Here is a 26,714-nt window from a genome sequence, read left to right as displayed (position 1 = left end):
ATGTAGAAGTTTATTGTTTGAAGTTGCTTTGTTGCCATACTTCACTGTATGAATGAATGCATACAATAAAGTATATATTTTTATTGTATGTATAAATACATAAAGTATGTATTCAAGTATGACCCTTGAATGAATCCCCTTTATTTTCCCTTGCATGTCCTATACTCTTATTTCTCATGACTACGATTTTTACATGAAGACCAGTTTACTGGTGTCATGCTGTAAGCAGAAGTTACATGGATGACGTTATTACATTATTAGGTTTGTATTAACAATTGGGATTTATTGTAGTTTTGGGATAGAGCTGATGAGTATTTGGTTTTTATTCTGATTTTGTAGTCTGATTATTTCGTCAAATAGGTTTAGGTTAGTAGTTAAATGTGATGATTCTCCAGGTTTGGAGTGACTTGCACCCTTCAGAACTGTCATCTTGATGCTCTAATTTGTACATCTTTGCTGTGGGTCCTGATGTGACCTACTGGAGGGATTTAATGGATTGAAATTAGAGAATATATTTACTAATTGACAAGTGGTGGATAAGTGTAGTGTGTCATAGTAGAAACAAAATGGATTTAAAAGAAGGAAGTTCTTAGTTCTAGTCTGATTCAACAACTTACCAGTTCCTTAAGCTTAGATAAATAAATCACATTATTTCTCTGTTTTTTTAGTATCCGGATCTGTAGAACAGATAAACAGATACTTACCTGTTTATATTATAGAATGCTTATGAGATTAAAAGGGAAATATAGTGCAGGAAAAGTGCTTTGTAAAATATAAAACAGTATAAAAATTTAAAATGGTGCAGGTATCACCGTTGTCATCTTCTAGTGCCAGGTAAAAAGAAAATGCAGGAGTCTGGGCTTGTACACTGAGTAGCATTTCTATTCTGGTCTTACCATCACTAATGCACACCTGTTTTAATCACACAAACCAAATGTGACTGTGTTTACACAATTGAGTCTACAGAAAGACTACTTGGGGTAAAGAAGAATACCTAAGTCATTTGCTGCTATCCTCTTTCGTATTTCTGATTTCAACCTCACATATGACCTTTCTTGAACAGATTTTTGATTGGCCAGTCTGTAGCCAGATGGGAACTAGATATTTGTGTAAATTGCAGCTGATTTGACAACCCATGTTGTTGATAGGAGACTTCAATCTCAAGTTGATGATGGTCTGAGAATTCTAATCAGTAGCTTTTGCTTGGCTTGACAAGATAGGAGGAGCTTGTTAAAGAAGTCTATTTTCTCTGAGATTCATCCCAATACTAATTACTTGTGGTTGCCTAGCTCTTGAAATGAAAAAAGCCATATTCCTCTATCATTCCTTTGTGGGATTTTAATAGTTCATGTTAGTAAAGAGCTGTGTAAGTGCTGAGCGTTTCTAATGGATTTGGGGCTCTTGCAGAGTGTGGGCGAAATTGTCTTGATTGAAGTGTGAGCCTGAAGTGACTCTGAGACCTCCTTTGCCAACTCTTAAAAAGAGAGTTGTTCTGCAACTTTTTCTTGTCCCAGAGTAACAACATGACGGGGTGAGTGACTTTAGGATGCTTGTTAAGAGAGAATGGCTTTCCTGGTGGTCTCTTCTATTGCAGTTTGTAGTAGAAACCTAGATTTTAATGCTCTCTTATAGAACACTGATGGGAACTGGGAATTGAAGGGACCATGAGGTTAGGAACAAAAAAGGTTTTTTCTAAGCTTTACTTTGAGCAATTTACAATTATCTTTCTCTTACAGTGTTAAGTATAGGTATAGTTTAATATCATCAGGAAAGTAATTGTGAACAGATCTGTTACAAGTAATTAGGCTCTTAATTTGGAGTTATACATTGGAACCCCTGCAACTGTGCATAGCTTAGCACTTGGGATCCACTTCTAGAATTTTATTTTAAGGTAAGAATGAAGAATTGTAACTGTGTAGTGTTAAAAATATGTACACAAGGATACTTACCACAGTAAGATCTATGAAAGTAAAAAGATAGCAATGACTTAAATATAGGGAATTGGTTTAAGTCATTGTATATTTATACTCATGCACTAGTATGGAAATGCTAAACATAATGTTTAGGGATAGGCACTTGCTCCCACTGTATTGCCAAATGGAAAAAGCATGTTTAAAAGCAATTATTTTTGAAAAAACTTTGCATGGAAAAATGATTGGAAAGAATTAGCTTAAAATATTATATATTACTGCATCAGATGAGTGACAGTATGCTAGTCTTTTTTCAGGTTTTCTTGGTTGAGTAGGTATTATTTTTGTAATTTGGGAGAAATGCAAAGCTTAAGAAAAAAATATCATTATAGGTCTCACTTTTTTTTTAATCTGTGAAATTAGAGTGGGACCCCAGTCTTGACAACCTTTAAAGGTTTCTTTCAAGAGAAAGCTCTTACTTTTCATCTCTCAGATACTGCCGTTCCGTGAGGCTGAGGCTGAGAGTATGATGGAGTATCTTAGAAGACCTGGCTTCCCCTACTTTAGGAGGAAGAAAAGAAATATCACTTTTGCTTTAATAAAATATTGGAATTATTTGTGTCAGAATGCCCTGATATTTAAAGAGGAAAAACATAAAAAACAACAACAAAAGAGGGAACCCAAAGAATGCTTAAGAATAGCTCAATAAAATGGTATGCTTTTTGAACAAGTCTGCATTTCATGGTAGTAATGGGGTGAGTTCTGTCATGAAGGAAGAAGTCACATTTGATCCTGTTTTTGAATTTTATTTTCCAAGATAGATCTGAAGATACTTTAAAGAAGAAATTCACAAGTAAAGGTCCTTTTCTTTGACAGCACTTTATCTTGCAGGCCCTCCTCCCTTCATTCAATATCAATAACTTCATCTAATTTGCCTTATCCTGTAAATTCCATTATCTCCCTGGCTGGCAGTCTATTGCATTAAGTCCTTAGTACCTAATACCGCCTCATTTACATTGACACATGCTTGACCTCAGTCCTTCTCCTCTTTGTTAATGCACCAGCAAGCATTGATATCTCTCTGGAGCATTATCATTTGCTGTTAGCTCAACTAATAACAACCCTTCATTTGAGCTGATGAAGGTTTATTAAATAAAAACATGCAATAACGCTGGCAGTAATGAAGGGAGAGTGGAGGTAGACAGCATCCTTTTTTTAATGGTGAGAGTACACCAAGTCTGCTTTATACGTATGGTATTGGGTTTCCTAAGGGAGACAGGGCACCTGAATGGGTCTGATCGATATTGTTTTATCAGGCTTATTTAAGAATTGGCACTTTTGATTGTCTGACTTGATCAGTGTTGATTAGCATATAGGCTGAGGAGTTGGGGGAAAAATGTATTCTTGCTCTAGGCACTTGGCCTTGCTCCTGATGCAGCTATCTTTGAAAGTCTGTCTTCAGTACCAGACTGTCAATAACCCCGAGGCTTTCAGGCAGTGGCAAAGCTTAGCCATAGAGAGCCAGAAACATCATCTTAGCCTGCTCTGGTGAAGCTTAGAATCAGAGGTTGTTTTTCCCATAGATCCCACAAGAGTCCCCGAAACCTTCACAATAGCCCTCACCCTTGAATGAATCCTCTTAGTTTCCCTTGCATGTCCCATACTCTTTTTCCCCCTGACTACCATTTTTACATGAAGACCGTTTTACTGGTGTCATGCTATAAACAAAAGTTACATGGATGATGTTATTAGGTCTGTATTAACAGTTGGGATTTTTGGGTTCACTTGCTTGCACATTTATGTCACATACATATATTGTGGTATATTGTAGTAAAATTGTTTCTAGTGTGTCTGATGCACAGAGTTAAATGCACAGAGTTCTATAAACGCTACAATGTTCTGCAAAAAGTGCTGTGCTGTCCGAGATGTATCAGAGCTTTCTGCTGCTATAATTGTTAGGTTGGACCATAGGAAATAACGAGTATTTGGTAATTTTTGACCTGTAAAAAAAAATAGCAGTATTTTCAAATGGTTTAAATTAATAATGTGATGGATACCATGTTTGGTTTTTGTTTTGCTTTTTTCTGAGCTGCATTGTTTGTTCTACTAGTTTCTGTCTGATAAAGATAAAAATTTCTGCCTTGGGAAAAAGGTATAGCAAAGTAGAAATAGTTGGTGAGTGAATGATCTGGGATTCTTGGCTCCTATGTGATAAATACCTTCCCTGCTTGCTTAGGGGTGAGTCTGAATTATTCAGCATTCACTGGGAGATCTGGAGGCCTCTTGTGCCCACCCCAGGACTCTCTGATCCTGAAGGTGGACACTTGGGGGTAGGGGGTCCTCTAGGGAAGCAGGGCCTAAAACCACTGGAAGTTGCCTTCCAGCAGTTTAGGGGCAGGGCTGTGGCAGGTGGGTGACCTGGGAACTGAGTAAATCTAGGGCTTCAGGGCATGTTTCTTTTGTTCATAGGCAGAGATTTTGTGGTGTTCTTATTTATTAAATAGTTGAGACTGCTCAAAAAGTTTGTTTAACTGTGTCTTCCATATATGTGGGAAGAGGGAGCCTATCAATTCTCTGGAGTAGCCTAATTTCATATCTTTACTGCATCTCGAAGGTAGACCACAGCAACATTTTCATAATGGTTATGTTGCCTTACTAGAAAAATGCTTCCTTAAGGGAGACTGACTGACCTACTGAAAAGTGATAAAACATTTTGGAACCACATAATTTTCAGAGTCCTCAAGGAAATATTTGTTTTGGATTCAGTAATGGCAATACATTTGCTTTCCTTAGGGAACAGCGTTTCCCAAATAAGCATTTTCATTAGCTACCAGATGGTTTAGTTTATTAGTTGTGTTTTTTGTTTATATACATGTTTTTCTTCTTTTTCTGGCTTGAACCTTATTTCTATTCAGAAACAGATACTCATGTCATTTACCTTTGTGTGTCTTACCCACCTCAACTAAAAAAATAAAAAGATCAGTAGTTTCTTTTACAACATTTCTTCAACAAAGCAGCTGCTGAGGAAGGCCAAGTTTAGTGTTCCTCCAAAATATTTACATTGGTTCATGTCAGAGCACAAAACCAGATCTTTTTACTTAATAAGCTTGATTAAGACTGGCTAAAGACAAGCATTTAACTATGAAATAATTATTTCCTGTATTTTAAACTAAAATGAAATTGAGAAATAGGCTTTGGGAAAGAAAATGTAAGGCTATGGTGGTTCCTAATTGCAAAGATTTTCCTTTGTTGTAGACTTACGTCTCAACTCAGGCAAAATTTTTTTTGAATTCTTGATTATATACATTTTAACTGTGTGTTTTTGGGCTATTCTTTTGGTTATAGAAATATTTTTTAGAATTTTTATATTCTTACATGAATAGGTTTCTAATAGCAAAACACGCTTCCTGTTCAATATCATGTGATAAAATATTTGGAAAATGTTTGCTTATCTTCATAATCCTAAAGGAAATATTTGTTTTCAACTCTAAAACAGATTCCTATTATCTATCTGAGCAGTTTCCAAGTGTGTTGACTAGGACATTAATATTCTATTAGATGGTAATAGGGGTCCTGTGAAAAAATTCACTGATTTGCTTTTTCCTCCAAAATGCATTTAAAAATATCTCTATCTATCTATCTATCTATCTATCTATCCATCCATCCATCCATCCATCTATCTATCTATGAAGAATTCCAAATACATTTAGGTGACTCATTATTATATATTTGTGACATTATTCAGCATTACATATCACACTTATAAACCTGTTTTTTTCCTTTAATTTCTTATAGCAGCTACCCTGTGAGACTATTTTGTTGCTGTCTACTTTAACCCGACTGTGTCTCTTAAATTTCTGTTAATCTTTCCGTGTGTTATTTAAAAGTGACTCTGTAGTCATTACATTTGGAAAAGTGAAGTAATTTGTATAATGACCACTTCCCATATATTAAAACCATCTTTTTTTAATCATTAATGATGCACATTCCTAAAGACAGATGATTATTTTATGATTTCTAGTAAATCCAAAATCTTAGGAAATACCTGGAAACCGGACCTCCCAGAACAGAATTGACTGTCAGTGGCAGTCTGTCGGGAGGACTGCTGCCTCACCAACTTTTCCTTTATGTGGAAACTTTATGTTTCACACTCCTTAAAACCAGAGGAGATTTAGGAAGACTACTTTGTTGCTGTCTACTTTAATCCAACTGCTTTCTTATATTTCTGTTTAAGAGATTTAAATATTTTTTAAATTTCTCTTAAATCTCTTTTAATATGGCATTTGATGTGTGAATAGAGGCACAGACAGCATTTACTAATTCACTGTACCGTGTATGTTGTCTCTTAAATATCTTTCTAAACTGATAATCTAGAGAGCAAATGTTGCATTCGCAACTATTTTCTTTCAGTTGGTTTGAGTGCCACTTAGTATGGTTACAGTAAGTGAAGCTGGTGGACTTGTCCAGCTCTCATAATCATAGCTTTACAAATAGAACGTTAATAAGTGCAGACCAGAAAATAAAACACAGTGTTTTCCTGTAGAGATAAGAGACTACTCTGTCTTCTCTTTTGTGGTAAGGTTTTCACATATTTGAAGTTCTGAGACTACCTTTGATAATAGATACGTTAATTGTACTACTTGTATTTTGGGTCAAGGAAACATATTCAAAGTTTGTCATTTAATTGGTTACAATGGTTCAAAGATGGAAGGACCACTTACTGAAAATCCTTCACTAAAACATGGGAATACCCTCTCAGGTTTCTTTACTCATAGAATTAATAGGGATTGCTAAATATAATTTCAGTGAGCACTCAGGAGGTGCCAGGCACTGCGCTAAGTGTTTCACCTGAATTTTTACTTTTAATTTAATTAGGTGGCTTTGAAAGTTGACACTTCTCATAAAATTCAGTCTGTGGAACATATACTGTTTGGGTTAAAAATCTTCATGTAAATTCCTACAAGCAAATCGAGTGTGGATGTGCAGTGGGTGATTTTTAAGCTTAAATATCTCAGCTGGATTTAATTACCTTAAGGGATAAGGCTACATGATGGGCCAGTGGTTTACCAAATTATTTTTCATTTTCTGGATCTCAGTGTCACTGAAGGTTAATGCATCTTCTCTTCCCTGCTAGAGACCCGAGTTAAAATCCATTTTAGGGCATAAGTGTAAATGAATTTGTTGTTGTTGTTTCCTCCTTGGGGACACTGTGGTCATTTTGTGAGGCTGCCTTTCCGTTTGGAATTGCTGGCAGCTTGCTCTGGGCCCAGGGGCTCTCATAGCAGGGGCAGTGCAAGTCAGCGCGCAAGTCAGCGTGCAAATGAACTGGTAGGCTTCAGAGGGCAGAGCTGGCCCTGGGCTTGTCACTCTTCCATTCCTTGATTCTTTCTTGGTTAACTTAAGGAAACTTGCTTGCTACTGACATTTGATTATAGCACATCACAAGGCAAGTGATGTGGTTGTGGGTAAGCCATCACATTTTCTTTACCTGATTTCAGGCTGGTTTCTGTTTGGCAGCTACAAAGGTTTCTCTCTTCACTGTCCACACACTCCTAGATGACTCCTTAGAGTGGTGTAGATGTGTGATCAACATTTGTGATCAATATGTTTCATGGCTTTCTTTACCGATTGCTTTAGAGTAAATGCTTCATTCTTTAGGAGGATGTTTGTAGCCATAATTACATTTAAGGGTTTTACCCCGAAGTATTATTAGTTATTTCCTTTATCTGTACTTATTAGCAATATTTAATATAACCTAAGCAGGGAATAATACTCATAGCATTTTCATCCCTGAAGGAGCTCACTTGTGTTCTTTCCCTCTAAGCTCATCCTGTCATTTCTTTCTCTCAAAGAATAGCATGTAGAATATGTTCTTTAAGTTTTTTTCTTTGAAAATACACAAGATCTTTATACATAAAAACAAACATAATTTCGTATACATAAAAAAGTGGGATTATATCATGCATTCTGTCTTTTTATTTTTTTCTCCTTTGCAGATGTCACTTTGAGTTTCAAAGTGTGTTAGTTGCTCCAGGTTCCCTGAATCCTTCATGTTCTCCGTTTGCTATAGGCATTCCTGTACCAGTTTGATTTATCCAGCCCTTTTGTCTTGAAAATCTCCCAAACCACTTTGCGCTGGGAGTATCTTCCTCTTCATGTTTTGTCTTCCAGTCACCATTCATATCCCATTTCTTTTATCAAACTGAATCAGGACAAGGAGAGGTGATGACTACTATTGTCCACTTATAGCATTCATGTAAAAAAATGTATTTACCTCTGTGTGATGTGTATTTGAAAAGAGTGAGAGAGAGCCCGACTCTTGGTAAACACAGAGTCATGATTGCTGTGAGAATAAGTTCTTTTTAAAACATTTACATAGTGTTTATTTTTAAAGTCTTAGTTTAAAAAAAGCTAACTTTGAGTGAAAGTTGATTAAACCATTAGTACATGGGATTCTTGTGAGAATGTGAATGGTAGAATCATTTAAATAGGGAAGTCTCTTTCCATGTGTCCATTGACCAGTATGTGTGTGGGCATAAATAGTGTGCTGTGGTGCTGTGCACATGCTTTCATATTTATCTTTGTCAAGATTGTTTTATCATTATCTTAGGTGAGAAAAACTCTTCCCTAGCCACATTATACTCTACAGAGTCTTGTACATGCTGGTAAAGTTCTCATAAGCTCCCTTTTGTTAGTATTTTTTTAAGAAGTTTTTCTTATTTATAATATTGCCAGGTTATTAAGTTGTACTTAATTGTCTCTGTTTTTACTCTTTTCAGGTGTCAGCAGTTGAGTCTTTGGAGGGCCCTTTGCTCCAGGTGGAAGGACTGAGTGACCTTCGTTTAGAACTTCACAGCAAGAAGATGAACCTCCATTTGGTTCTCATAGATGAACTGCACAGGCACCTGTACATCAAATCGACTAGCCGAGTTGTGCAGCGTAACAAGGAAAAAGGGAAAATGAGGTTGGTTAAAAAACAAATGGGTGGAATGGTGTGCACCTGTAATCTGAACTACTCCAAAGGCTGAGATGAGAGGATGTCTTGAGCTCAGGAATTTGAGCTGCAGTGAGCTATGAGTGTTCCAGTGTACTCTAGCCTGGGCAACTGTGAGAAGACCCTGTCTCTTAAAAAAAAAATAGATGTAATGATTGAATTATAAGATTCTTTGTTACTTAGGGTTATGTTCAACTTTAGGCTGTACTTTTTCTAGAATAGTTTAGGAAAGGTTCAGAGAGAACGCTTTTATTCCTCGGTTGGTAATAGCATAGCCCTATATTTAATGGCCTGGATAGTCTCAAGAAATTCATTAGCCTGGTAGGGAATAATACTAGACCTTAAGATGGTAAAACATTGGAGTTTTTAACGTATGTTAGATAGCTGTGCATAGTACATGTCCTTCCAACATTTCTTTAGAATACACATCTTTTCAGAGGGCATTTTAGCACTATCTACTGAAATATATGTGTTCACACTTTTTCATTCAGATATAGACAAGAAGAGCACTGGAAGCAGTATGTACTGGGAATAAAGTCTTTCAAGTCTTATCCTGTTTGAATAAAAAAATCCCAAATTTGCATATGATGCTTCAGGTTAGTCACAGACCCTGACAGAGGAAGAGAAGATTTTCTTTTCAGCAGTTGGACACTAGAAAAACTTCTGGCAGGCAGGCACACAGAATTGAGCTAGGGATATATACCTGAGACATAACTTCAAGACTGACTCTGACTAGGGTGTCTGTCGATACCTCAGCAGAAAGTGAAGTGATGGCTAGGGGAGGTGCTAAGGAATTCTTCCCACAATGCCTGGTGCTAAATAGCAGATCTGAAGAGATTTCTTCCCATGCAAGGTTAAGTAATAAAATCACTATGAGTTTTGTGACTATGTTCTGTATTATAAGGGAAAATGAGCATTACTTTGAGGTCTCAGAGGAAGAATGTTTATTTAAAAAATTTTTTTTAAAGCAAGCAAGAAACATTTAAGAGACTTAAGCTCAAGGTTTCTCAAAAAATACAAGAAACACGATGTAGTAGACTATTCAGAATAATCACTCCTTCCCCCTCTACTTTAGTGGGAGAGGTATATTTCCTACCCTTTGGTTTTAGGGCTTTGGCTTTTGCCATCATTAGGGTACATGACACAAGCAGGGGCTTCAAACGTGCATATGTCGGTGAGTGTGGCCTCTCATGCCTCTGCCATTGCCTTGCTGTTGGTCCCAGGAGAAGGGTGAGAGACACAGGGAACTGACTGAAGATCAGCAGACCTGCCTCGCCTAGATCAGCCAACCACCAAAATGTATGCTTATTGTTGAGATTTTGTGGTTATATGCAGCAAGTACATAGCTTCTATGAAACAGTAACAGGGAGCGACAAGAACAGAAGGAGGAGAGATGCTAACAGAGCCAACTTAAACATGAACAAAATGTAAGGAAACCAAAATGAAGTAGAGACATTTACGTCTTTATTTAAAACTTTAGAGACAAGATCTGAATCACTGATGTGGAGGGAAAACTTTCCTCAATGAAGAAGAAAAAGACAAGATGCTGAAAGGAAGATGATAAATACAAAAGTTGAGCAGTGGTCAATCCAGTGATTTTAGGGTTTCCAGAGGATCACACTAGAATGATAGTGTTTGGGCTGAATTATGTCCCCCCTAAAATTCATGTTTTGAAATCCTAATCCCCAGTACCTCAGAATATGATAGTATTTGGAAATAGGGTCTTTCAGGAAGTAACTAAGTTGAAAGGAGGTTATTCGTGTGGGCCCTAATCCAGTAGGACTGATGTCCTTATGAAAAGGAAATGTGACGTAGTTGGAGGGAAGACCATATGAAGACACAGGTAGATGGTGGCCATCTACAAGAGGAGAGAGGCCTCAGAAGGAAGCAACCACGCCCACACCTTGATCACAGACTTCCAGCCTGCAGAACTGTGAGAAAGTAAATTTCTGTTGTCTAAGTTATCCAGTCTTTTGTTACTTTATTATGGTAGCTGGAGCGAACTCAGAGGGGATCAGAAGCAATAATTAGAGTATAAATAAACCTACTTAAAAAGAAAAACAAGAACTTGTTCTGCAAATCAAAAGAATTTAAGGTAAAATTAATAAAAAAAAAACTTTACTGTTAGATATAATCTGGAAATGCTTATGCTTTTCAGAAAAGAATTTTATAAGTACCAGGAAGAAATAGTATGTGATCTGAAGTGACAGAGATAATTATTTGCCCACCCAATATTCATTCTTCCCTTTATTTTTAATGACAATCTTTACTTTGTTCCTGGTGGCCATAGGCCCAGCTATAAGGCTACATTTTCCCTCCTCCCATATAGCTAGAGAGTGATTAGTGGGACTTTGGTTTGCAAGCTGTTGAATGGGGAGGTAATTAATTTTTCAGATATTCCAGTTAAACTGGTATACCCACTCTTTTACCCTTCATTTGCCTTTCCTTACTTTCTATCTGGTACATAGATTGGTGCCATCAAGACATCCTAGACACAAGGTGACTTTGAGGACAGAAGTCGCATCTTGAGCTCCATGATTCACACTGAACCTGCTTTCTAGTTCTGGGTGGGGTACCTCTTTTCTAGCTCTGGGTGGGGTACCTCTTTTATATGAGAGGAAGTCTTTATTTTACTCAGACCACTATTATTTGGTCTTCTGTTTTACACACTTAAATCCAGTTCAGTTGCATAGTAAGGAACAAAAATCAGGCTCACCAGGATTTGCTAAATAGTAAATGCCAGAAGACAATAGAGCAAAGTCCATAAAGCTGAATAGAGAAGAATTGGGATCAAAGACTTCTCTACCCAGCCAAGGGGATGTGTCAGACATTCTCAGAGATGAATTTATAATAAAAATCATTAGTATTCTTTTTCTGAGCAAAATACTCAGAGGTAAACTATAACACATAAGACAAAATTACAACTGGAGAACAGTAAAGTTGTTGGTAGTTTGAAACAACTTTGAGGGTCACATACCGTTAAATATATACATGTATGTATATGTAAGTAAGTGACATATACATTTTTACAAGATTGAAAATATCAGCTAAAAACCATTGTTGGAAAAAAGGTCGGCCGAGTGCAGTGGCTCACACCTGTAATCCCAGCACTTTGGGAGGCTGAGGCAGGAGGATCACTTGAGTTTAGGAGTTCAAGACCAGCCTGGTCAATGTGGTAAAATCCCATCTCTTCTAAAAATATAGGCCGGGTGCGTTGGCTCACGCCTGTAATCCCAGCACTTTGGGAGGCCGAGGCGGGTGGATCATGAGGTCAAGAGATCGAGACCATCCTGGTCAACATGGTGAAACCCCGTCTCTACTACAAATACAAAAAATTAGCTGGGCACAGTGGCGCGTGCCTGTAATCCCAGCTACTCAGGAGGCTGAGGCAGGAGAATTGCCTGAACCCAGGAGGCGGAGGTTGCGGTGAGCCAGGACCACGCCATTGCACTCCAGCCTGGGTAACAAGAGCGAAACTCCATCTAAAAAAAAAAAAATAAATATATATATATATATATATATATATATATATATATATATGAAAGTTAGTCAGGCATGGTGGTGCACGCCTGTAGTCCCAGCTACTCAGGAGGTTGAGGCAGGAGAATCACTTGAACCCATGAGGTAGAAGTTGCAGTGAGCCAAGATCACGCCACTGTATTCCAGCCTTAGTGACAGAGCAAGACTCCATCTCAAAAAACAAACAAAGAAACAAAAGGTCTATGTAGTTAAGGAATAGCCTCTAATAACAAACAGGATTTAGATTCTTTTTTACTCAGTTGATAGTCACTAGGAAATTTGGATAGATAGGAGAAAGCAATGCTGAATTCTTGCTTAAGATGAGTCAGAAGTTTTGTTTTGGACTTAGAATAATTAGGGAAAATATGTTTAATTTTATTTTTACTAATCTAGATATGAATATTTAAAGATTTTTATATTTAAAAATTAACAGAGAAGACAAAAATGTTCCCTATTACAAAGGATATTGTAAGTAGCCCTTCTTTGTCAGCAGGGGATACATTCCAAGACCCACAGTTGGTACCTGAAACTGCAGATAGTACCAAGCCCTGAATCTACCTGCACAGTAAATCCTCACTTAATGCCCTCAATAGATTCTTAGAAACTGTGACTTTCAGTGAAACGAAGCTGTAACTTTAAGTGAAATGACGTACAGAAGGTCCTAGAATAACATTGTGTCCTTCAAGTTCCTCTGTTGATGAGAGAAAAAAAAAGTGGTTTCATTATATGCCAAGATTCTTGATTGCAAATAGAGGAAATCAGTCTGGGTAACTAAAACAGGAAAATAATTTATTGGAAAGTTATCAGGTTGTTCACAGAATCTATGGGAAGTCTGTATAATCAGGCTCTAAAACCCAGTAGGAACCAACGGAGATTAAGCAGCTGAGCACATAGTCTTAGACAAACCACAGGAAGGGTCTGTTTGGATTGCTGTTTTTGCTGGCACCATGCCCACAATAGCTGGATTTTAAACTCTGTAAATGATCTCTAAATGTCCCTGCATCTTTCCTTATCTCTTCAAGATTAAAAGTTCTGGATTCAAGCATCCAGTTTGCTGGCCTCCTTCAGCTTCCATAGTAGGAAGTGGGGCCTTTTTGCTTTGATGCAGTCAGTGGGAATAGACTGGTCAGATTTCTACTGCAAATTTCTACCAACAAATTTCTACTGCAGGAGAAAACAGGAAATCACACGAAGGCACTTACGTATAAAGACCAGACATTTTTGAAGTAGAAAATAGGCAGTAGAATTGGCAAATGAAAGAAAGGTACACGCTTACATACAAATAATAAAAATTCTATTTGGAGGAAATGAAATGAATGATGAGACTCTCCTTGTTTTTGGCTCATAAAGATGTCAGTTCCGGTTAAATTCCAGTTGAAAATTTTGAAACTGTCAAATGAAATCAGAAGTTCACATGAAAGAATACATCCATAAGAATTGTTTAAAAGAATTGTGAAGGGAGGTTATGAGAGGGCGTTTCTTATATGATATTAAAGCATATTGTAAAGCTATTTTAGTCAAAATAGTAGAGACATGCAAAAATTAAAAATTAAAAAAAGAAAACAGTACAGACAAGAAAATAGAAAATCTGGTGGTTGAGAAATAGACCCCAGGATATATGGACTTCAGTATTTTTGAATGGTAGTTCAGGTCAGTTGGGGGGTAATGAAGGCTATTTAGTATATAGTGTTGAGACAATTGACTGTTGATTTGAAGAAAATAAATTTAGATGCCTACTTGTTATGAACAGATTATTCAGCCAGATTAAAAATCACATAACACTTTATTAGCATTAGAAAAACATATAGGAGAATATGTGTGGAGGAGCCTTTTCAAAGCATATCAGAAGACATAAAGAAATATATTAAATGGTTTAGCCACTTAAAAACCCAAAACTTATCTTCAGTAAAATGGAGTCAAAGGATAAACTATACTCTGAGAAAATATATATATATGTCATATAAAGCTTTAATATCTAAACCATGTAAATATTCTTAAGCTTAGTTAAAAAGGGATATAGACAGTTCGTAGATTGAAAATGTAAATGGCTAATAAACATAAGGTTATTCAATATCATGAGTAGTCAGAGAAATACACACTTGAAAAATTAAATGCAATTTCTTGTTCATAAGATGATCAAAATAACATTGATAGCATGTTACGGTGGCAAACATGGCAGAGATTTGTAGCTTTCTCTTGGTGAATAACCAGTATGCCTCTTTGGAAAATAAATTTGCATGTTCTTTGTCAAGGGAATTTTATTTCTATGTCTACATCCTACAAAAACAGTACCAGTTCATAAAAATACATGTAACGGGACATTTGTTGTGACATTGTTGGTAAGAACAACAAAAATATGCAGCTTAAATGTTCATCAAGTGGAGTATATTATATTGATACCATGTAATTATAGAACTTAAAAGGAATGATAATGATCTCTATGTGCTGATGTGGAAAGGGTTCTGAGGTGTGTTTTTGGGTCCCAAAAGCAAATTGAAAAATAGCATAGATAGTATGAACCTATTTGTGAAAGATTGAAAGGATAGAAACTTAAATATGTATACTTTACATATAGTATAAATATTTGTGTTTGTATAAAAAATGTCCAGACAGATAATGTCAAACCCTGATAAAAGGAATTACTTGTGAGAAGTGGAAATGTGAGGTGGGGAACAGGGAAGTAGAAATTCTTTTATTTCCTATGTACATTGTGAGCATGTTTTCAAAAATAATAATACAATTACCAATGATCCTTCTGAAGATTGTTTTTAAATTAAAGGGGGGGAAAAACGATCCAAGATGGCCGATCGCTAACATCCCGGGATTGCTGCTCTCAGGGAAGGCGCGGAGAACTAGAGGACGCCACACTTTCAGACAAATTCTGGTCGCTCACGGAGCAGGAGATCCCCCAGTGGAGGAAACACACGGGTGGCCAGCGCGACTCTCCTGGCCGGTGCAGCGGTTCCGCCGGCACCTTGGCGCGGCAGCTCTCGGAGCAAAGTAAACAGGCTCGGAGGACCGGCCCGGGTCCCCAGCAGGACACCAGAGCCCGGCAGCGGCTGTGATGGCACCTCGGCGCGGGAGCCCTCGGCGCAGAGTAAACAGGACCGGTTCCCCTTCTGACCGAGGTTTGGAGCCCCGGGAAGGCAGAGTCGCCTACTACGGACACAAGAAGGAAGCTAGACAGGAGAATCCTGGGCAGAAAAGCACCATCAGTTTTAACGCCGCTGCTCTGGCCCTGGGAACTAACAACCTGGATGTCCACTCAAGAGACCTAATCTGAAAGTTGGTAATTTCAAAGACGACAGGAGGATAAATTTACAATGACGGGAAGAAACCAGCGTAAAAAAGCTGAGAATACTCAAAGTCAGAACGCCTCTCCCTCTAAAGATGATCACAGTTCCACATAAACAATGGAACAAGGCTTGATGGAGAACGAGCTCATCCTGATGACAGAATCACTCTTCAAGGAATGGATAATAACAAACTTCGGTGAGTTAAAAGACCATGTTGTAGCCCAACGTAAAGAAACTAGGAACTTTGAAAAAAGGTTTGATGAAATCCTATCGAGAATAGACAACTTAGAGCGGAGTATGAGTGAATTAATGGAACTGAAGAATACAATACAGGAACTCCAAGAAGTATGCACAGGTTTAAACACTCGAATTGTTCAAGCAGAAGAAGGGATATCAGAGGTCAAAGTCCAACTTAATGAAATAAAACGTGAAGAAAAGATTAGAGAAAAAAGGATAAAAAGGAATGAGCAAAGTCTCCAAGAAATGTGGGACTATGTGAAAAGACCAAATTTACGTTTGATAGGTGTACCTGAATGCGATGGAGAGAATGAATCCAAGCTGGAAAATACCCTTCAGGATATTATTCAGGAAAATTTTCCTAAACTAGCAAAGCAGGTCAACATTCAACCCCAGGTAATACAGAGAACACCACAAAGATATTCCTCAAGAAGAGCAACCCCAAGGCACATAATCGTTAGATTCACCAGGGTTGAAACGAAGGAGAAAATACTAAGGGCAGCCAGAGAGAAAGGTCATGTTACCCACAAAGGCAAGCTTATCAGACTTACAGCAGATCTCTCAGCAGAAACTCTACAAGCCAGAAGAGAGTGGGGGCCAATATTCAACATTCTCAAAGAACAGAACCTTCAGCCCAGAATTTCATATCCAGCCAAACTAAGCTTCACAACTGAAGGAAAAATAAAATCTTTTATGAACAAGCAAGAACTCGGAGATTTCATTACCACCAGGCCTGCTTTACAAGAGCTTCTGAAAGAAGCATTACACACAGAAAGAAACAACAAGTATTAGCCTTTCTAAAAATACACCAAAAAGTAAAGAGCACCAACATAAAGAAGAACTTACACCAACGAATGGATAAAACAGCCAGTCAACGTCAAATGGCAGTAACCCTAAATTTAAATTGACTAAATCCCCCAATCAAAAGACACAGCCAAAACCCAACGGCATTTTACATCCAGACCTGTTTCACATGCAAGGATACACAAAGACTCAAAACAAAGGGATGGAGAAAGATTTACCAACCAAATGGAGAGCAAAAATAAATAATAAATAAATAAAAAGCAGGAGTTGCAATTCTCATATCGGAGAAAATAGATTTTAAAGCAACAAAGATATAGTGGTAAAAGGATCAATGCAACAACAAGAGCTAATGATCCTAACACCCAGATACATAGAGACTTAGATTCAATGAGACAGAAAATTAATAAGGATATCAAGGACTCGAACTCAGATCCGGAACAAGTAAACTTAATAAATATTTATAGAGTTCTCCACTTCAAATAGACAAAATATACATTCTTGTCAATACCACATCACACCTACCCATAAGTTTAAATGAAACATTGATTGGCCATTATTAATACTCAATCTTTTTCAAAATAAAGCAATACTTCCATTTACCCTCCCTCTTTCTCTTCCTCTCCTTTACTTATTTTTTTTTTTCTTTCCTTCTCTCAAAAAAAAAGAAATCAACTTGTAAACCTCTAGATCCAGGTCGGCAATGTCTCTCTCATTGCTTGATTTCCTTCCTTCCCTTCCCTCCCTCCCTCCGTCCCTCCCCGCTTCCTCCCTTCCTTCCTTCCTTCCTTCATCCCTTCCTTCCTCCCTACCGCCCTTCTTCCCTCCCTCCCCGCTTCCTCCCTCCCTTCCTTCCTTCAAAAAAAAAAAAAAAAAAAAAAAAAATTAAAGGGGAGAATGTTTAGGTTATACTTTTGAAGGGAAAAACTAGAATTCAAAACTATGCAGAATGATCAAAGAATGTTGAAAAGGAGCATGTGTGCCATTTTTGAGGTGTGTGATATGGGGAGGTGGACAGACAGAGACTCATTTTAAAATATTTTTTCAAGCAGTCCTTTTACCTCAGCCTTCTAAGTAACTGGCATACCACTGCATTTAGCCTTGATGCTACTTTCTGTAAGCTGTTTTGGAAGGCATTTATAGCAAAATGATGTTAATGGATTATTTTAATTTTTTGTATTTTCAAGAAAGGATTTATACCTTTGTAGTCAGATAAAATTAACAAAAAGTTGTTTAAAAAATAATTCTTTTATTTATTGTATGCATTCTGGGTTAACACTCGGTTTAACCTTGCTTCCTCAGCCATCCTGGGACATCCTGTAGCTCATGGAAGAGAAAATTTGGTGTCCATATTTGTCTCTGGGCATGTAAAGAGTGTTCTTGACTCCATTGTATTTGCTTCCTAACTATTTTGTTTAAAGATTTTTTTTTTTCTGTTTACATATGTTGGTTTTCTTTTTCTTTCAGTTCTTTCTGTTTTTTTCTTTTCCTTCTTTGCTTAGATTTTAAATTTTTAGCTTCAGTTTATTTTCTGTTACAGTGTCTTTACCCTTGGTCTGTTATTTGAAAGCATGACTCTTTTTTACTTTTATACCCTGTAAATCATTCATTATTCTTTCTGTATGTTCCACCAGATCTTAGAACTATTGAGAATTACTATGCCAGACTTTCCTGTTTCATTATTTAGTTAAGTCTTCTTACTAAGGGCACATTATCTTTGACAGATATTTCTGAGCTCAGTTTGATTTAACAAATTTATGAGCACTTGCTCTTTGACAGGTACTGCACCAGCTGTTCTGGTTATAGAAGTGAGTATATCAGTTATTAGATTTACAACTTAAAGTTCAACTCACCTCTGTCAGTTTTTAGCTTCATGAAATCAGCCAAATGAATTGCAGTTGTAAATTTTGGACATTGTTGAACCCATTTATTGCTAAGTGAAGGAACAGAAATACTTTATAATTAAAAAGTAGATGTTTAATAAGCTGTCAGCACTTCTAACTCCTCTTAAAAAACTGTTTTCATATCTTGAAATTCTGAAATCTAACATTTAGAAGCAGATCCTTACGAGTTGGATGGTTGGTTAATGACCAGGAAGTCCTTGAAGTTACAGTAGTTGTTGGTTGTTTTTGGTTTAATTTGTTGTATACTTTTTCTGTCCTCTACCATGTTGCTATTAAATGGCAAAATGCAGTCAGTTACAATATATAATTGGTAATTTTGGGGGGACCACTTTATACTAGGAGGGATTTACTGTACATCAGCTATCTTTTGATCTCAGCTATGAATGATTCTGAATGGATTTAAAATAAACATTTGTAATCATATATTTAAAAATCAAAATAACAATATTTCCAACAGCCTAATTTTGATTGTATTTTTTGTTTTCAAAAACTCTGAGAGATTAAAAACGCTTTGAAGGTATTAATTATTTCCTTCTTTATCTCTGACATGTGGTGAGAAGAAGTCTTTTTCTCTGTTATGAAATGGAAACAGGTCCCTACTATTTTATGCGATATTCTGTAATAGTGCCTACCTTCCACCGAGCTTCATGTCTGTAGTCACAAAGTGAGTGGGTGTGCCTCCTTTCCCTGGAACTTTTGAGACTAAGTCCTTTCATAAAACAGCAGGAGAAAAACTAAAGTCATTTCCAGAGTTATTTGCCTTTGGGTTAGTGCTCACAAAGGAGAAAATTGAAGCCTAAGGGAAAATTTTAGAGAGAGAAAGATGAGTGTATGAAAATAGTTTTGCAGTAAATTGACTTTCTAAAAGTTTATTGATGGAGTTCAAGGGCCCTTCTGGCTCTGATAATAAAATCAGCAGGTTATGTTTTCCAGAGTTGAAATGGCAAGCCATTTATCGCCCTATATTTAACTGAAAGATGTTTTTAGGTTAAAACTGAGAAGATAATTGTAGGATTTAATCTAAAGTGATTCATGTGTACATCTGTGTTCATAGAAGTGTGTACTATTATAAATACATACATAAAAATATCAGTGTGCACACACATAACTTTCATCATTAGGTGTGGCAGGCAGTATTCGAGCTATGTAATTGATTTTCTCTGCTAATTGATACCTTTGTTTACCTGTGCTTTAAAAATAAACCATTTTGTTATAGAAATATTTAGACAATGTATGATATATTTTTTCCTGCCATTTAAAGTTGAAGTTTTTTTACTCTATAGCAGTACCATGAACCTGTGTCTTCTTTTATAATTGAAAATTTTATTTTACTTTATTCTTTGGTCTGTTGAAGCATTTTATTTGTAAATATGTATTACATCCCTGGGATTTTCTCTCCTGTGTGTTTTTATGATGCTTCTTCATGATCCATGATGTGAGCTGAATTAGTGCAATGAAACCAAGCTGGTGGGATGGAAGCAGATTAGTCTGTGATTTTTCTAGATCTTTGCCTTCGATGTCAAATCTGGGGCTGATCGCTTCACGCTTGTTCACAACAACTATTCCACACTGTGAGGTTCACAACAATTTTCCCAGCTCTGTGATCATCAGTGATTTCGGATTTGTCAGTGTACTCATGCTTTGTCATCACAGATGAAGATGACACGAGACTATGACTTTGGAGCACAGTCTAATAAGAACCAGGTGTTTGCCTCTCTTTTCGGCATTCTCGATGGTCTTGAAAGCAGCAGACAGGACGTTTATGCACACCATTATGGTGGCAGGGAAAGATGGTGGGAAGAGCTCTCTGTGTCTTTGGGTATCTGTATCCAGGGCTCAGGGGGACCTGTAAAGCATTTTCTAATTGTGAGTAAAATGCAGGTGAAAGAGGATGAGGTCATTGAGTGGAAAAAAATGAGAAGACAAAAGAAGTCATAAAACATGAAAGAATGGACACATCTGTTATGTAATTTATTTTATAAATAGCTAAACCATTATGAAAAGTTATTGGATTTGAGTGCTGTTGCTAGGAACTTGTAGGTTTATACTGGTGGAAAAGAGTTTTTGGGAGGATGCCAGTTCAATTCCTGGTAAATGCTTTCAGTTACTTTAATATCTTATACTTCACTTTTCACATTAGCCTGTGAGTGATTGTAACAATTGGAAATATGCTGTTTGGTTTAGTTCATATCTTAGTCATACTTACATTCTCAACACTGAGCACAGGGCCAAGCACATAATGGATGCTGAAGAATTATTTGAGTACTGATTCCCTGTTTCCCTGTAATAAGTGAAAAGGGAGAAGTTAATGACTGTCATAGTAATCCTCAAGGCCTAGGACAGTGGCTCCCATATTATTTGTACTCAATAAAAAGAATAAAACCTTAAGTGATAATTTTGTCCTCTAACACAGTGAAATTATTAATTGAACCCAAATTATTACTTAACAAACTTTAAGTTTGTTTTTCAAAGTTCTCAGAACATGTTTGTTTTTTATTGGATTGTAAATACACACATACTTTCTTTCGTTCCAAAGGGAGTGTGGGAGGAAGATGGGGATATATTGCTGTGGTTGGGGCAGACGTTGTTCACAATTTCACACATCCTTCCAGCCTTCTATTTGAAGACATCTTTTCTGTGGGCGTGGTCTCTTCCCTGCTTCTCCTTTGCCTGCTCTCCTTAGCCACTGCTACTGATGATGTATTTCAGTACTAAAAAGTGACAGTTATGGCTTTGACTTCCCTACCCTTGGACTTGGCTTTGAGAGGCTCTTCTGCTGTAGACAGTGTGGCGAGATGATTTCATTTCTTGAGGGCAGGGAATAAGGTTTAGCTGGCTTGGCATTGCCTGTATTCTTGCACTTAACAGGTGCTCGTAAATGGAAATTACTTTGAAATTTTGTTTTTTATAGTTTTTGTGATTTAAAAGTAATGTTTATTTTGAAGAAAGTTGATTTATTAGTTTATTTAAGGTTTATTAGTTTATTTGAAGTTAATCATTAAGATAAGGGGCTTGGCCTTGTTAGGAAAGGTGAAATAGGTAATCAAATACTAAATTAACCTGTTTGACTTTTTAAAATCATTTTAATTGTTGTGATTCTCAATGTCATGACATTTATGAGTCTCTTTTAAAGAAAACTAAATGTAGTCAACTTCTGGAATATGTCAAAAACTCTAGCTGGAAAAACACAAATAAACAATAGTTAAACCTTTATTCGGTATCATGGCATGGTGTCATTTGATCTTTCTTTGTTGATAAAGGAATATTTAATACAGATACAAAGGAGGATAGTGAAATTGCCTGGCATCATGTTATTACAAGGTGGTCATCCGGTTGATCCAGAATACATTACACTAATTTTTAAAACAGCATTGAATGAGACGACAACAATTTAAGTACTTGGAACCCTAGTAATACATTTTTATACCCCTTTCTGTGACAGTCACCTCTTTATTGGAAGTATACTGGGGAGCTCCAGATGTTTGAAGGTCCAGTGTAAAGAGGGCTCATGACAGAAACAAAAGTGATAAGGGTGGGGTGTGTAGTGGGACTTCAGTTGGTTTTGGAGAAAGTGGTAACTAGTACTTCTTTTCCTATTCAGCTCCCTTGTGAAAGATGCTTCTCCTGTTCCTCTGATTGACGTTACAAACCTCCCTGCCCCTCGAAAATTCCTTGATACCTCTCAGTATTCTACTGCTGGAAGCTCAAGTGGTAAGTATTTAATTCTCCAGCCACTAAGCTTTTTAGTATGCCTCAGTTCCTAGGCAAAGGCCTGGGGGAGCTTTCTGGGGGCTGGCCTAGGTTGGGCTGGGCTGGGCTGGTGAGCCTGAACCTGTGATGAGCCCTTAGCAGCCTTCAGAGCAGATATGCACAGTGACTTATTGGGATGTTGCATTATCAGGGTTGAAAAGTGGCAGCCGAACCTGGCCTGCCTTGCGAAATCTAGCTGCATCTGTGTTTTCTTTTCTTTCTTCCCTCCCTCCCTCTCCCTTCCTTCCTTTCTTTCCTTTTTTTTTTTTTTTTGGATGGAGTCTTGCTCTGTTGCCCAGACTGGAGTGCGGTGGCGTGATCTTGGCTCTCTGCAACCTCTACCTCCTGTGTTCAAGGGATTCTCCTGCCTTGGCCTCACGAGAAGCTGGAATTACAGGCACCTGCTACCATGCCTAGCTAATTTTTGTGTTTTTAGTAGAGACGAGGTTTTCACCATGTTGACCAGGCTGGTCTCAAACTCCTGGTCTCAAGTGATCCGCCTGCCTTGGCCTCCCAAAGTGCTGGCGTTACAGGCGTGAGCACTACACCTGGGCCACCAGCACTGTTTTTTTAAAGTTGAGTTTGAATGCTTTTTGTCAGAGCTTGTGCTTTTCTTTGTGCTATAATCTTTATTACTTCTAGTAGCTTTTACCCAACTGTCTCATGTATTACATTCAACTGCTGGTCCTAGGGAGCTTTTGAGTGTGTAACCTCTGCCCTAGGCCCTCTCCACTCCTAAATGTGCGTGCATCCACCTGTGCACATACAGTCATACCTGTAACACACTTTGAGGAAATGCCTACAAACTTATATTTTCTTCTTTGGGGATATCCAGTATCCTGGTGAACAAGACCAAGCCATTTTGGGGTTATGTTTAAGGTTGAGGGCTGGAGGGTACACTTTGAGTCTGAATACAAAGTTTTAGCGACTCTGGTGGTTTGCCTTAAACCTACGTTTGCAGAGGGTTTAGCTCAACTGGGCTTGGAGAGCTTCTGGGCCTCTGCAGAGAGTTTCTCTGCTCTTGTACCTTTCGGTTGGGAGAGACGAAGACTGGGTGTCTTTTGTGGGATACCTCACAGGTGCTTTCTTGTGGCAGCCAAAATCTTCATTGCTTTTCAAAGAAATTGTAATATTTATTATCATTGTCTTTTCAGATAAAAATTAGTTCTTAAAGTTCTTATTAGTTTGTAGAGCTTGAAATAATGAAAGGGTGGAAAAAAATAGAAAAACAATTTGGATTCAATCAGTACATTTTGTCTAACTAATTGGAAATGTTTCTGTTGAGAGCTTAGTAATATATTGTTGGGGCATATTTTGTTGCCTTTAAAATGCCACTTAAAATTATTTAGGGTTATTTAGGCTTGGGACCTTGAAGTTTATTACTTTAACTACAGGAAAGTATAGAATTTTATATAGATTTTCCTTTGTTAGTTTAATTAGTAGCTGAGTTTTAAAAAATTGCGAACATTTATTTTTATTATGATACTTTTCAAAAGTTTGTACTCCAGCCTCTTCTTGGAGCTAGAAAGGTTTTGTTTTCTCCCTCTTTCTGATGTAGTGTTGCTTTTGAGTTTTAACACTGCTCTGAGCTGTTGTAGACTGTGGAATTATGAAACAAAATGCATTTATAGGTTTGATTTGTAGTTTATCTCTGCCTTTCATGGAAATTACCAATTATTACATCTTTGCTTTTTTATGATGTGAATCATCACTGCTTAGCCTGGTTATATTAATTTATGTAAATGTTGCCAAGTCAGTGGCCAAGTGAAATAAGAAATTTAATTATTTATGAAGAAATGATAGGGCAGGCTTTGCAAATGAATGCTGTATAAATATCAAATAAGGTGAAATATGTCAATTACAGCAAATTTCAGTAGAAACTAATTTTGTTACATCTATTCTTCGTTTTTTTTTTGAGACTGTGTCTCGCTCTATCACCAGCCTGGAGTGCAGTAGTGTGATCTCGGCTCATTGCAACCTTGGACTCCCTTGTTCAAGTGAGTCTTCTGCCTCAGCCTCGAGTAGCTGGGATTACAGGCATGCGCCACCACACCCAGCTGATTTTTGTATTTTTAGTAGAGAAGAGAGTTTTACCATGTTGGCTAGGATGGTCTCGATTTCCTGACCTCATGATTCGCCCGCCTCAGCCTCCAGAAGTGCTGAGATTACAGGCATAAGCCACCATGCCTGGCCCTATTATTCTTAATCTGATAGGCCTTACTATTTGATAGGCACTTTATCTGTCAAGTTCTGGTGTTTGCAGTCATCACTTAGTGGAGTTTATGGTAACGCTCTGACTTTGGTATTATTAGGAATTACTGTTGAAGAACTGCTTGGTAGTTGACTGGGTCTAGGAGCATTATGGAGACTGCTTGTAGAGATAGGTATAAATCTTTACTTATATATATATTTATTTGAGACAGAGTTCTGCTTTTGTGGCTCCAGCTGGAGTACAGTGGTGCGATCTCAACTCACTGGTCTCCTCCTTCTGGGGATTCGCCTGCCTCAGCCTCCCGAGTAGCTGGGATTACAGGCATGCACCACCACACCCAGCTGATTTTTGTATTTTTTTTAAAAACGGGATTTTACCATGTTGGCTAGACTTGTCTCAAACTCCAGACCTCAGGTGATCTACCTGCTGTGGCCTCCCAAAGTGTTGGGATTACAGGTGTGAGCCCCCACGCCTGGCCAGACCTTTCTTTTTAGATGGTTTCATTTCCTTGACTATTTTGAAGACTTCATCTAGCGATTTTTTTTTTTTTTTTTTGGTGGGGGACCAAAAAAGAAGGTAGTTAAAAATATATTATTGATTAAAATCAGTAATAGCAGAAGTTAATATGTGTTTAGTGCCTACTAGATGGTAAAGCAATGCCTTAAATGCTCTATGTGAATCAACTCATTTAGTCCTTCAGCAGTCTTTATGAGATGGATATTGTTAGTCCTGTTTTGCAGATGAGAAAACTGAGGCACAGGGAAGTTTATAATTGATAAACGTTTACACAGTTGACAAGTAGTTGTGATTTGCTCAGAGCCAGGTTCGATATGCTCTTCTAACCAGTTGGTTTTGCTGAAAACAAGCTAGGTATCCTCTGTGTATTTATTTTCTATGCACACAAACTCAGTTGGTTAAACAACATAAATGTATTATCTTACAGTTTTGTAGGCGAGAAGTCTAACACAAATCTGATTGTGATAAAATCAAAGTGTTGGCAGTGCTGTGTTCCTTTTTGGAGGCTCTAGGGGAAAATCTGTTTCCTTGCCTTTCTGGCTCCTAGAGGCTACCATATTCCTTGGCTCATGGTCCACTTCCTCCATCTTGAAAACCTGCACTTGTGGGTCACATTTGTCCCGTGTTGCCCCTCTCTGACCCACTCTTCTTTTTTTTTTCTTTTGAGACGGAGTTTTGCTCTTGTTACCCAGGCTGGAGTGCAATGGCGCGATCTTGGCTCACCGCAACCTCCGCCTCCTGGGTTCAGGCGATTCTCCTGCTTCAGCCTCCTGAGTAGCTGGGATTACAGGCACGTGCCACCATGCCCAGCTAATTTTTTGTATGTTTAGTAGAGACGGGGTTTCACCATGTTGACCAGGATGGTCTCGATCTCTTGACCTCATGATCCACCCACCTCGGCCTCCCAAAGTGCTGGGATTACAGGCTTGAGCCACCGCGCCCGGCCCTCTGACCCACTCTTCTGTGCCTCCTTCCTCTTTTTAAGGACTCATGTGATTAGACTGACTCCACCTGTAAAATTCAGGCTACTCTTCCCATCTCAAGGTCCTTAACCTTAAGCACATCTGCAGTTTCCTTTGCCATGTGACTAATCACAGGTTCTAGGGATTAGGACATGGATATCTTTGAACAACCATTATTCTGTATACCACACTCCGCACTGCCCATTTTATGACTTACCTTTAGGAGCAAGTGTAAAAAAAAATTGACTTTCTTCAAATTACGTAGTGAAATCTTTTTAAGTCATTGCAGTCTCGTCATTAGGACTCTATTAATCTGGATCACATTATTAAAGGGAATTGTATAAATGAGGAAGATTTAAATTATGTAGAGAACTGCACAAAATGTTACTAAATACATATAAAAGTATGGGGCTGATGAAATATACTATAATAAAAAGCAGTAATTTTCTCTTATTCTTAATAATGAACTGTAAGTCCTAAGAGTCTATTTGTGAAGTGCTCTGCAAGTCAGCCTAGAGAGTAATAGCCGTTTTCAGCAGGGAATTTAACATAGGCTCTTAAAGCTCCCCTCTCATTTTGTGAAATAGTAAGATTGAGGGTATAATCCATTAGA

General features: G+C 37.6%; 1 protein-coding gene across 2 annotated transcripts in view; it reads left to right on the top strand.

Moving 5' to 3' along the window:
• Positions 1-26,714, top strand: part of EXOC4 (exocyst complex component 4) — an 808,475-nt gene that overhangs the window by 46,172 nt on the left and 735,589 nt on the right. For both annotated transcript variants that reach the window (XM_002751973.5, XM_035255084.3), the window contains exons 4-5: positions 8,690-8,874; positions 22,263-22,372. In XM_002751973.5, the coding sequence (XP_002752019.3) occupies positions 8,690-8,874; positions 22,263-22,372 (295 nt within the window). The remainder of the gene's footprint in view (positions 1-8,689; positions 8,875-22,262; positions 22,373-26,714) is intronic.

The sequence above is a fragment of the Callithrix jacchus genome, chromosome 11 (assembly GCF_049354715.1).
Source record: "Callithrix jacchus isolate 240 chromosome 11, calJac240_pri, whole genome shotgun sequence".
Classification (NCBI taxonomy): Eukaryota; Metazoa; Chordata; class Mammalia; order Primates; family Cebidae; genus Callithrix; species Callithrix jacchus.
This window is presented reverse-complemented; position numbering and strand designations above follow the sequence as displayed.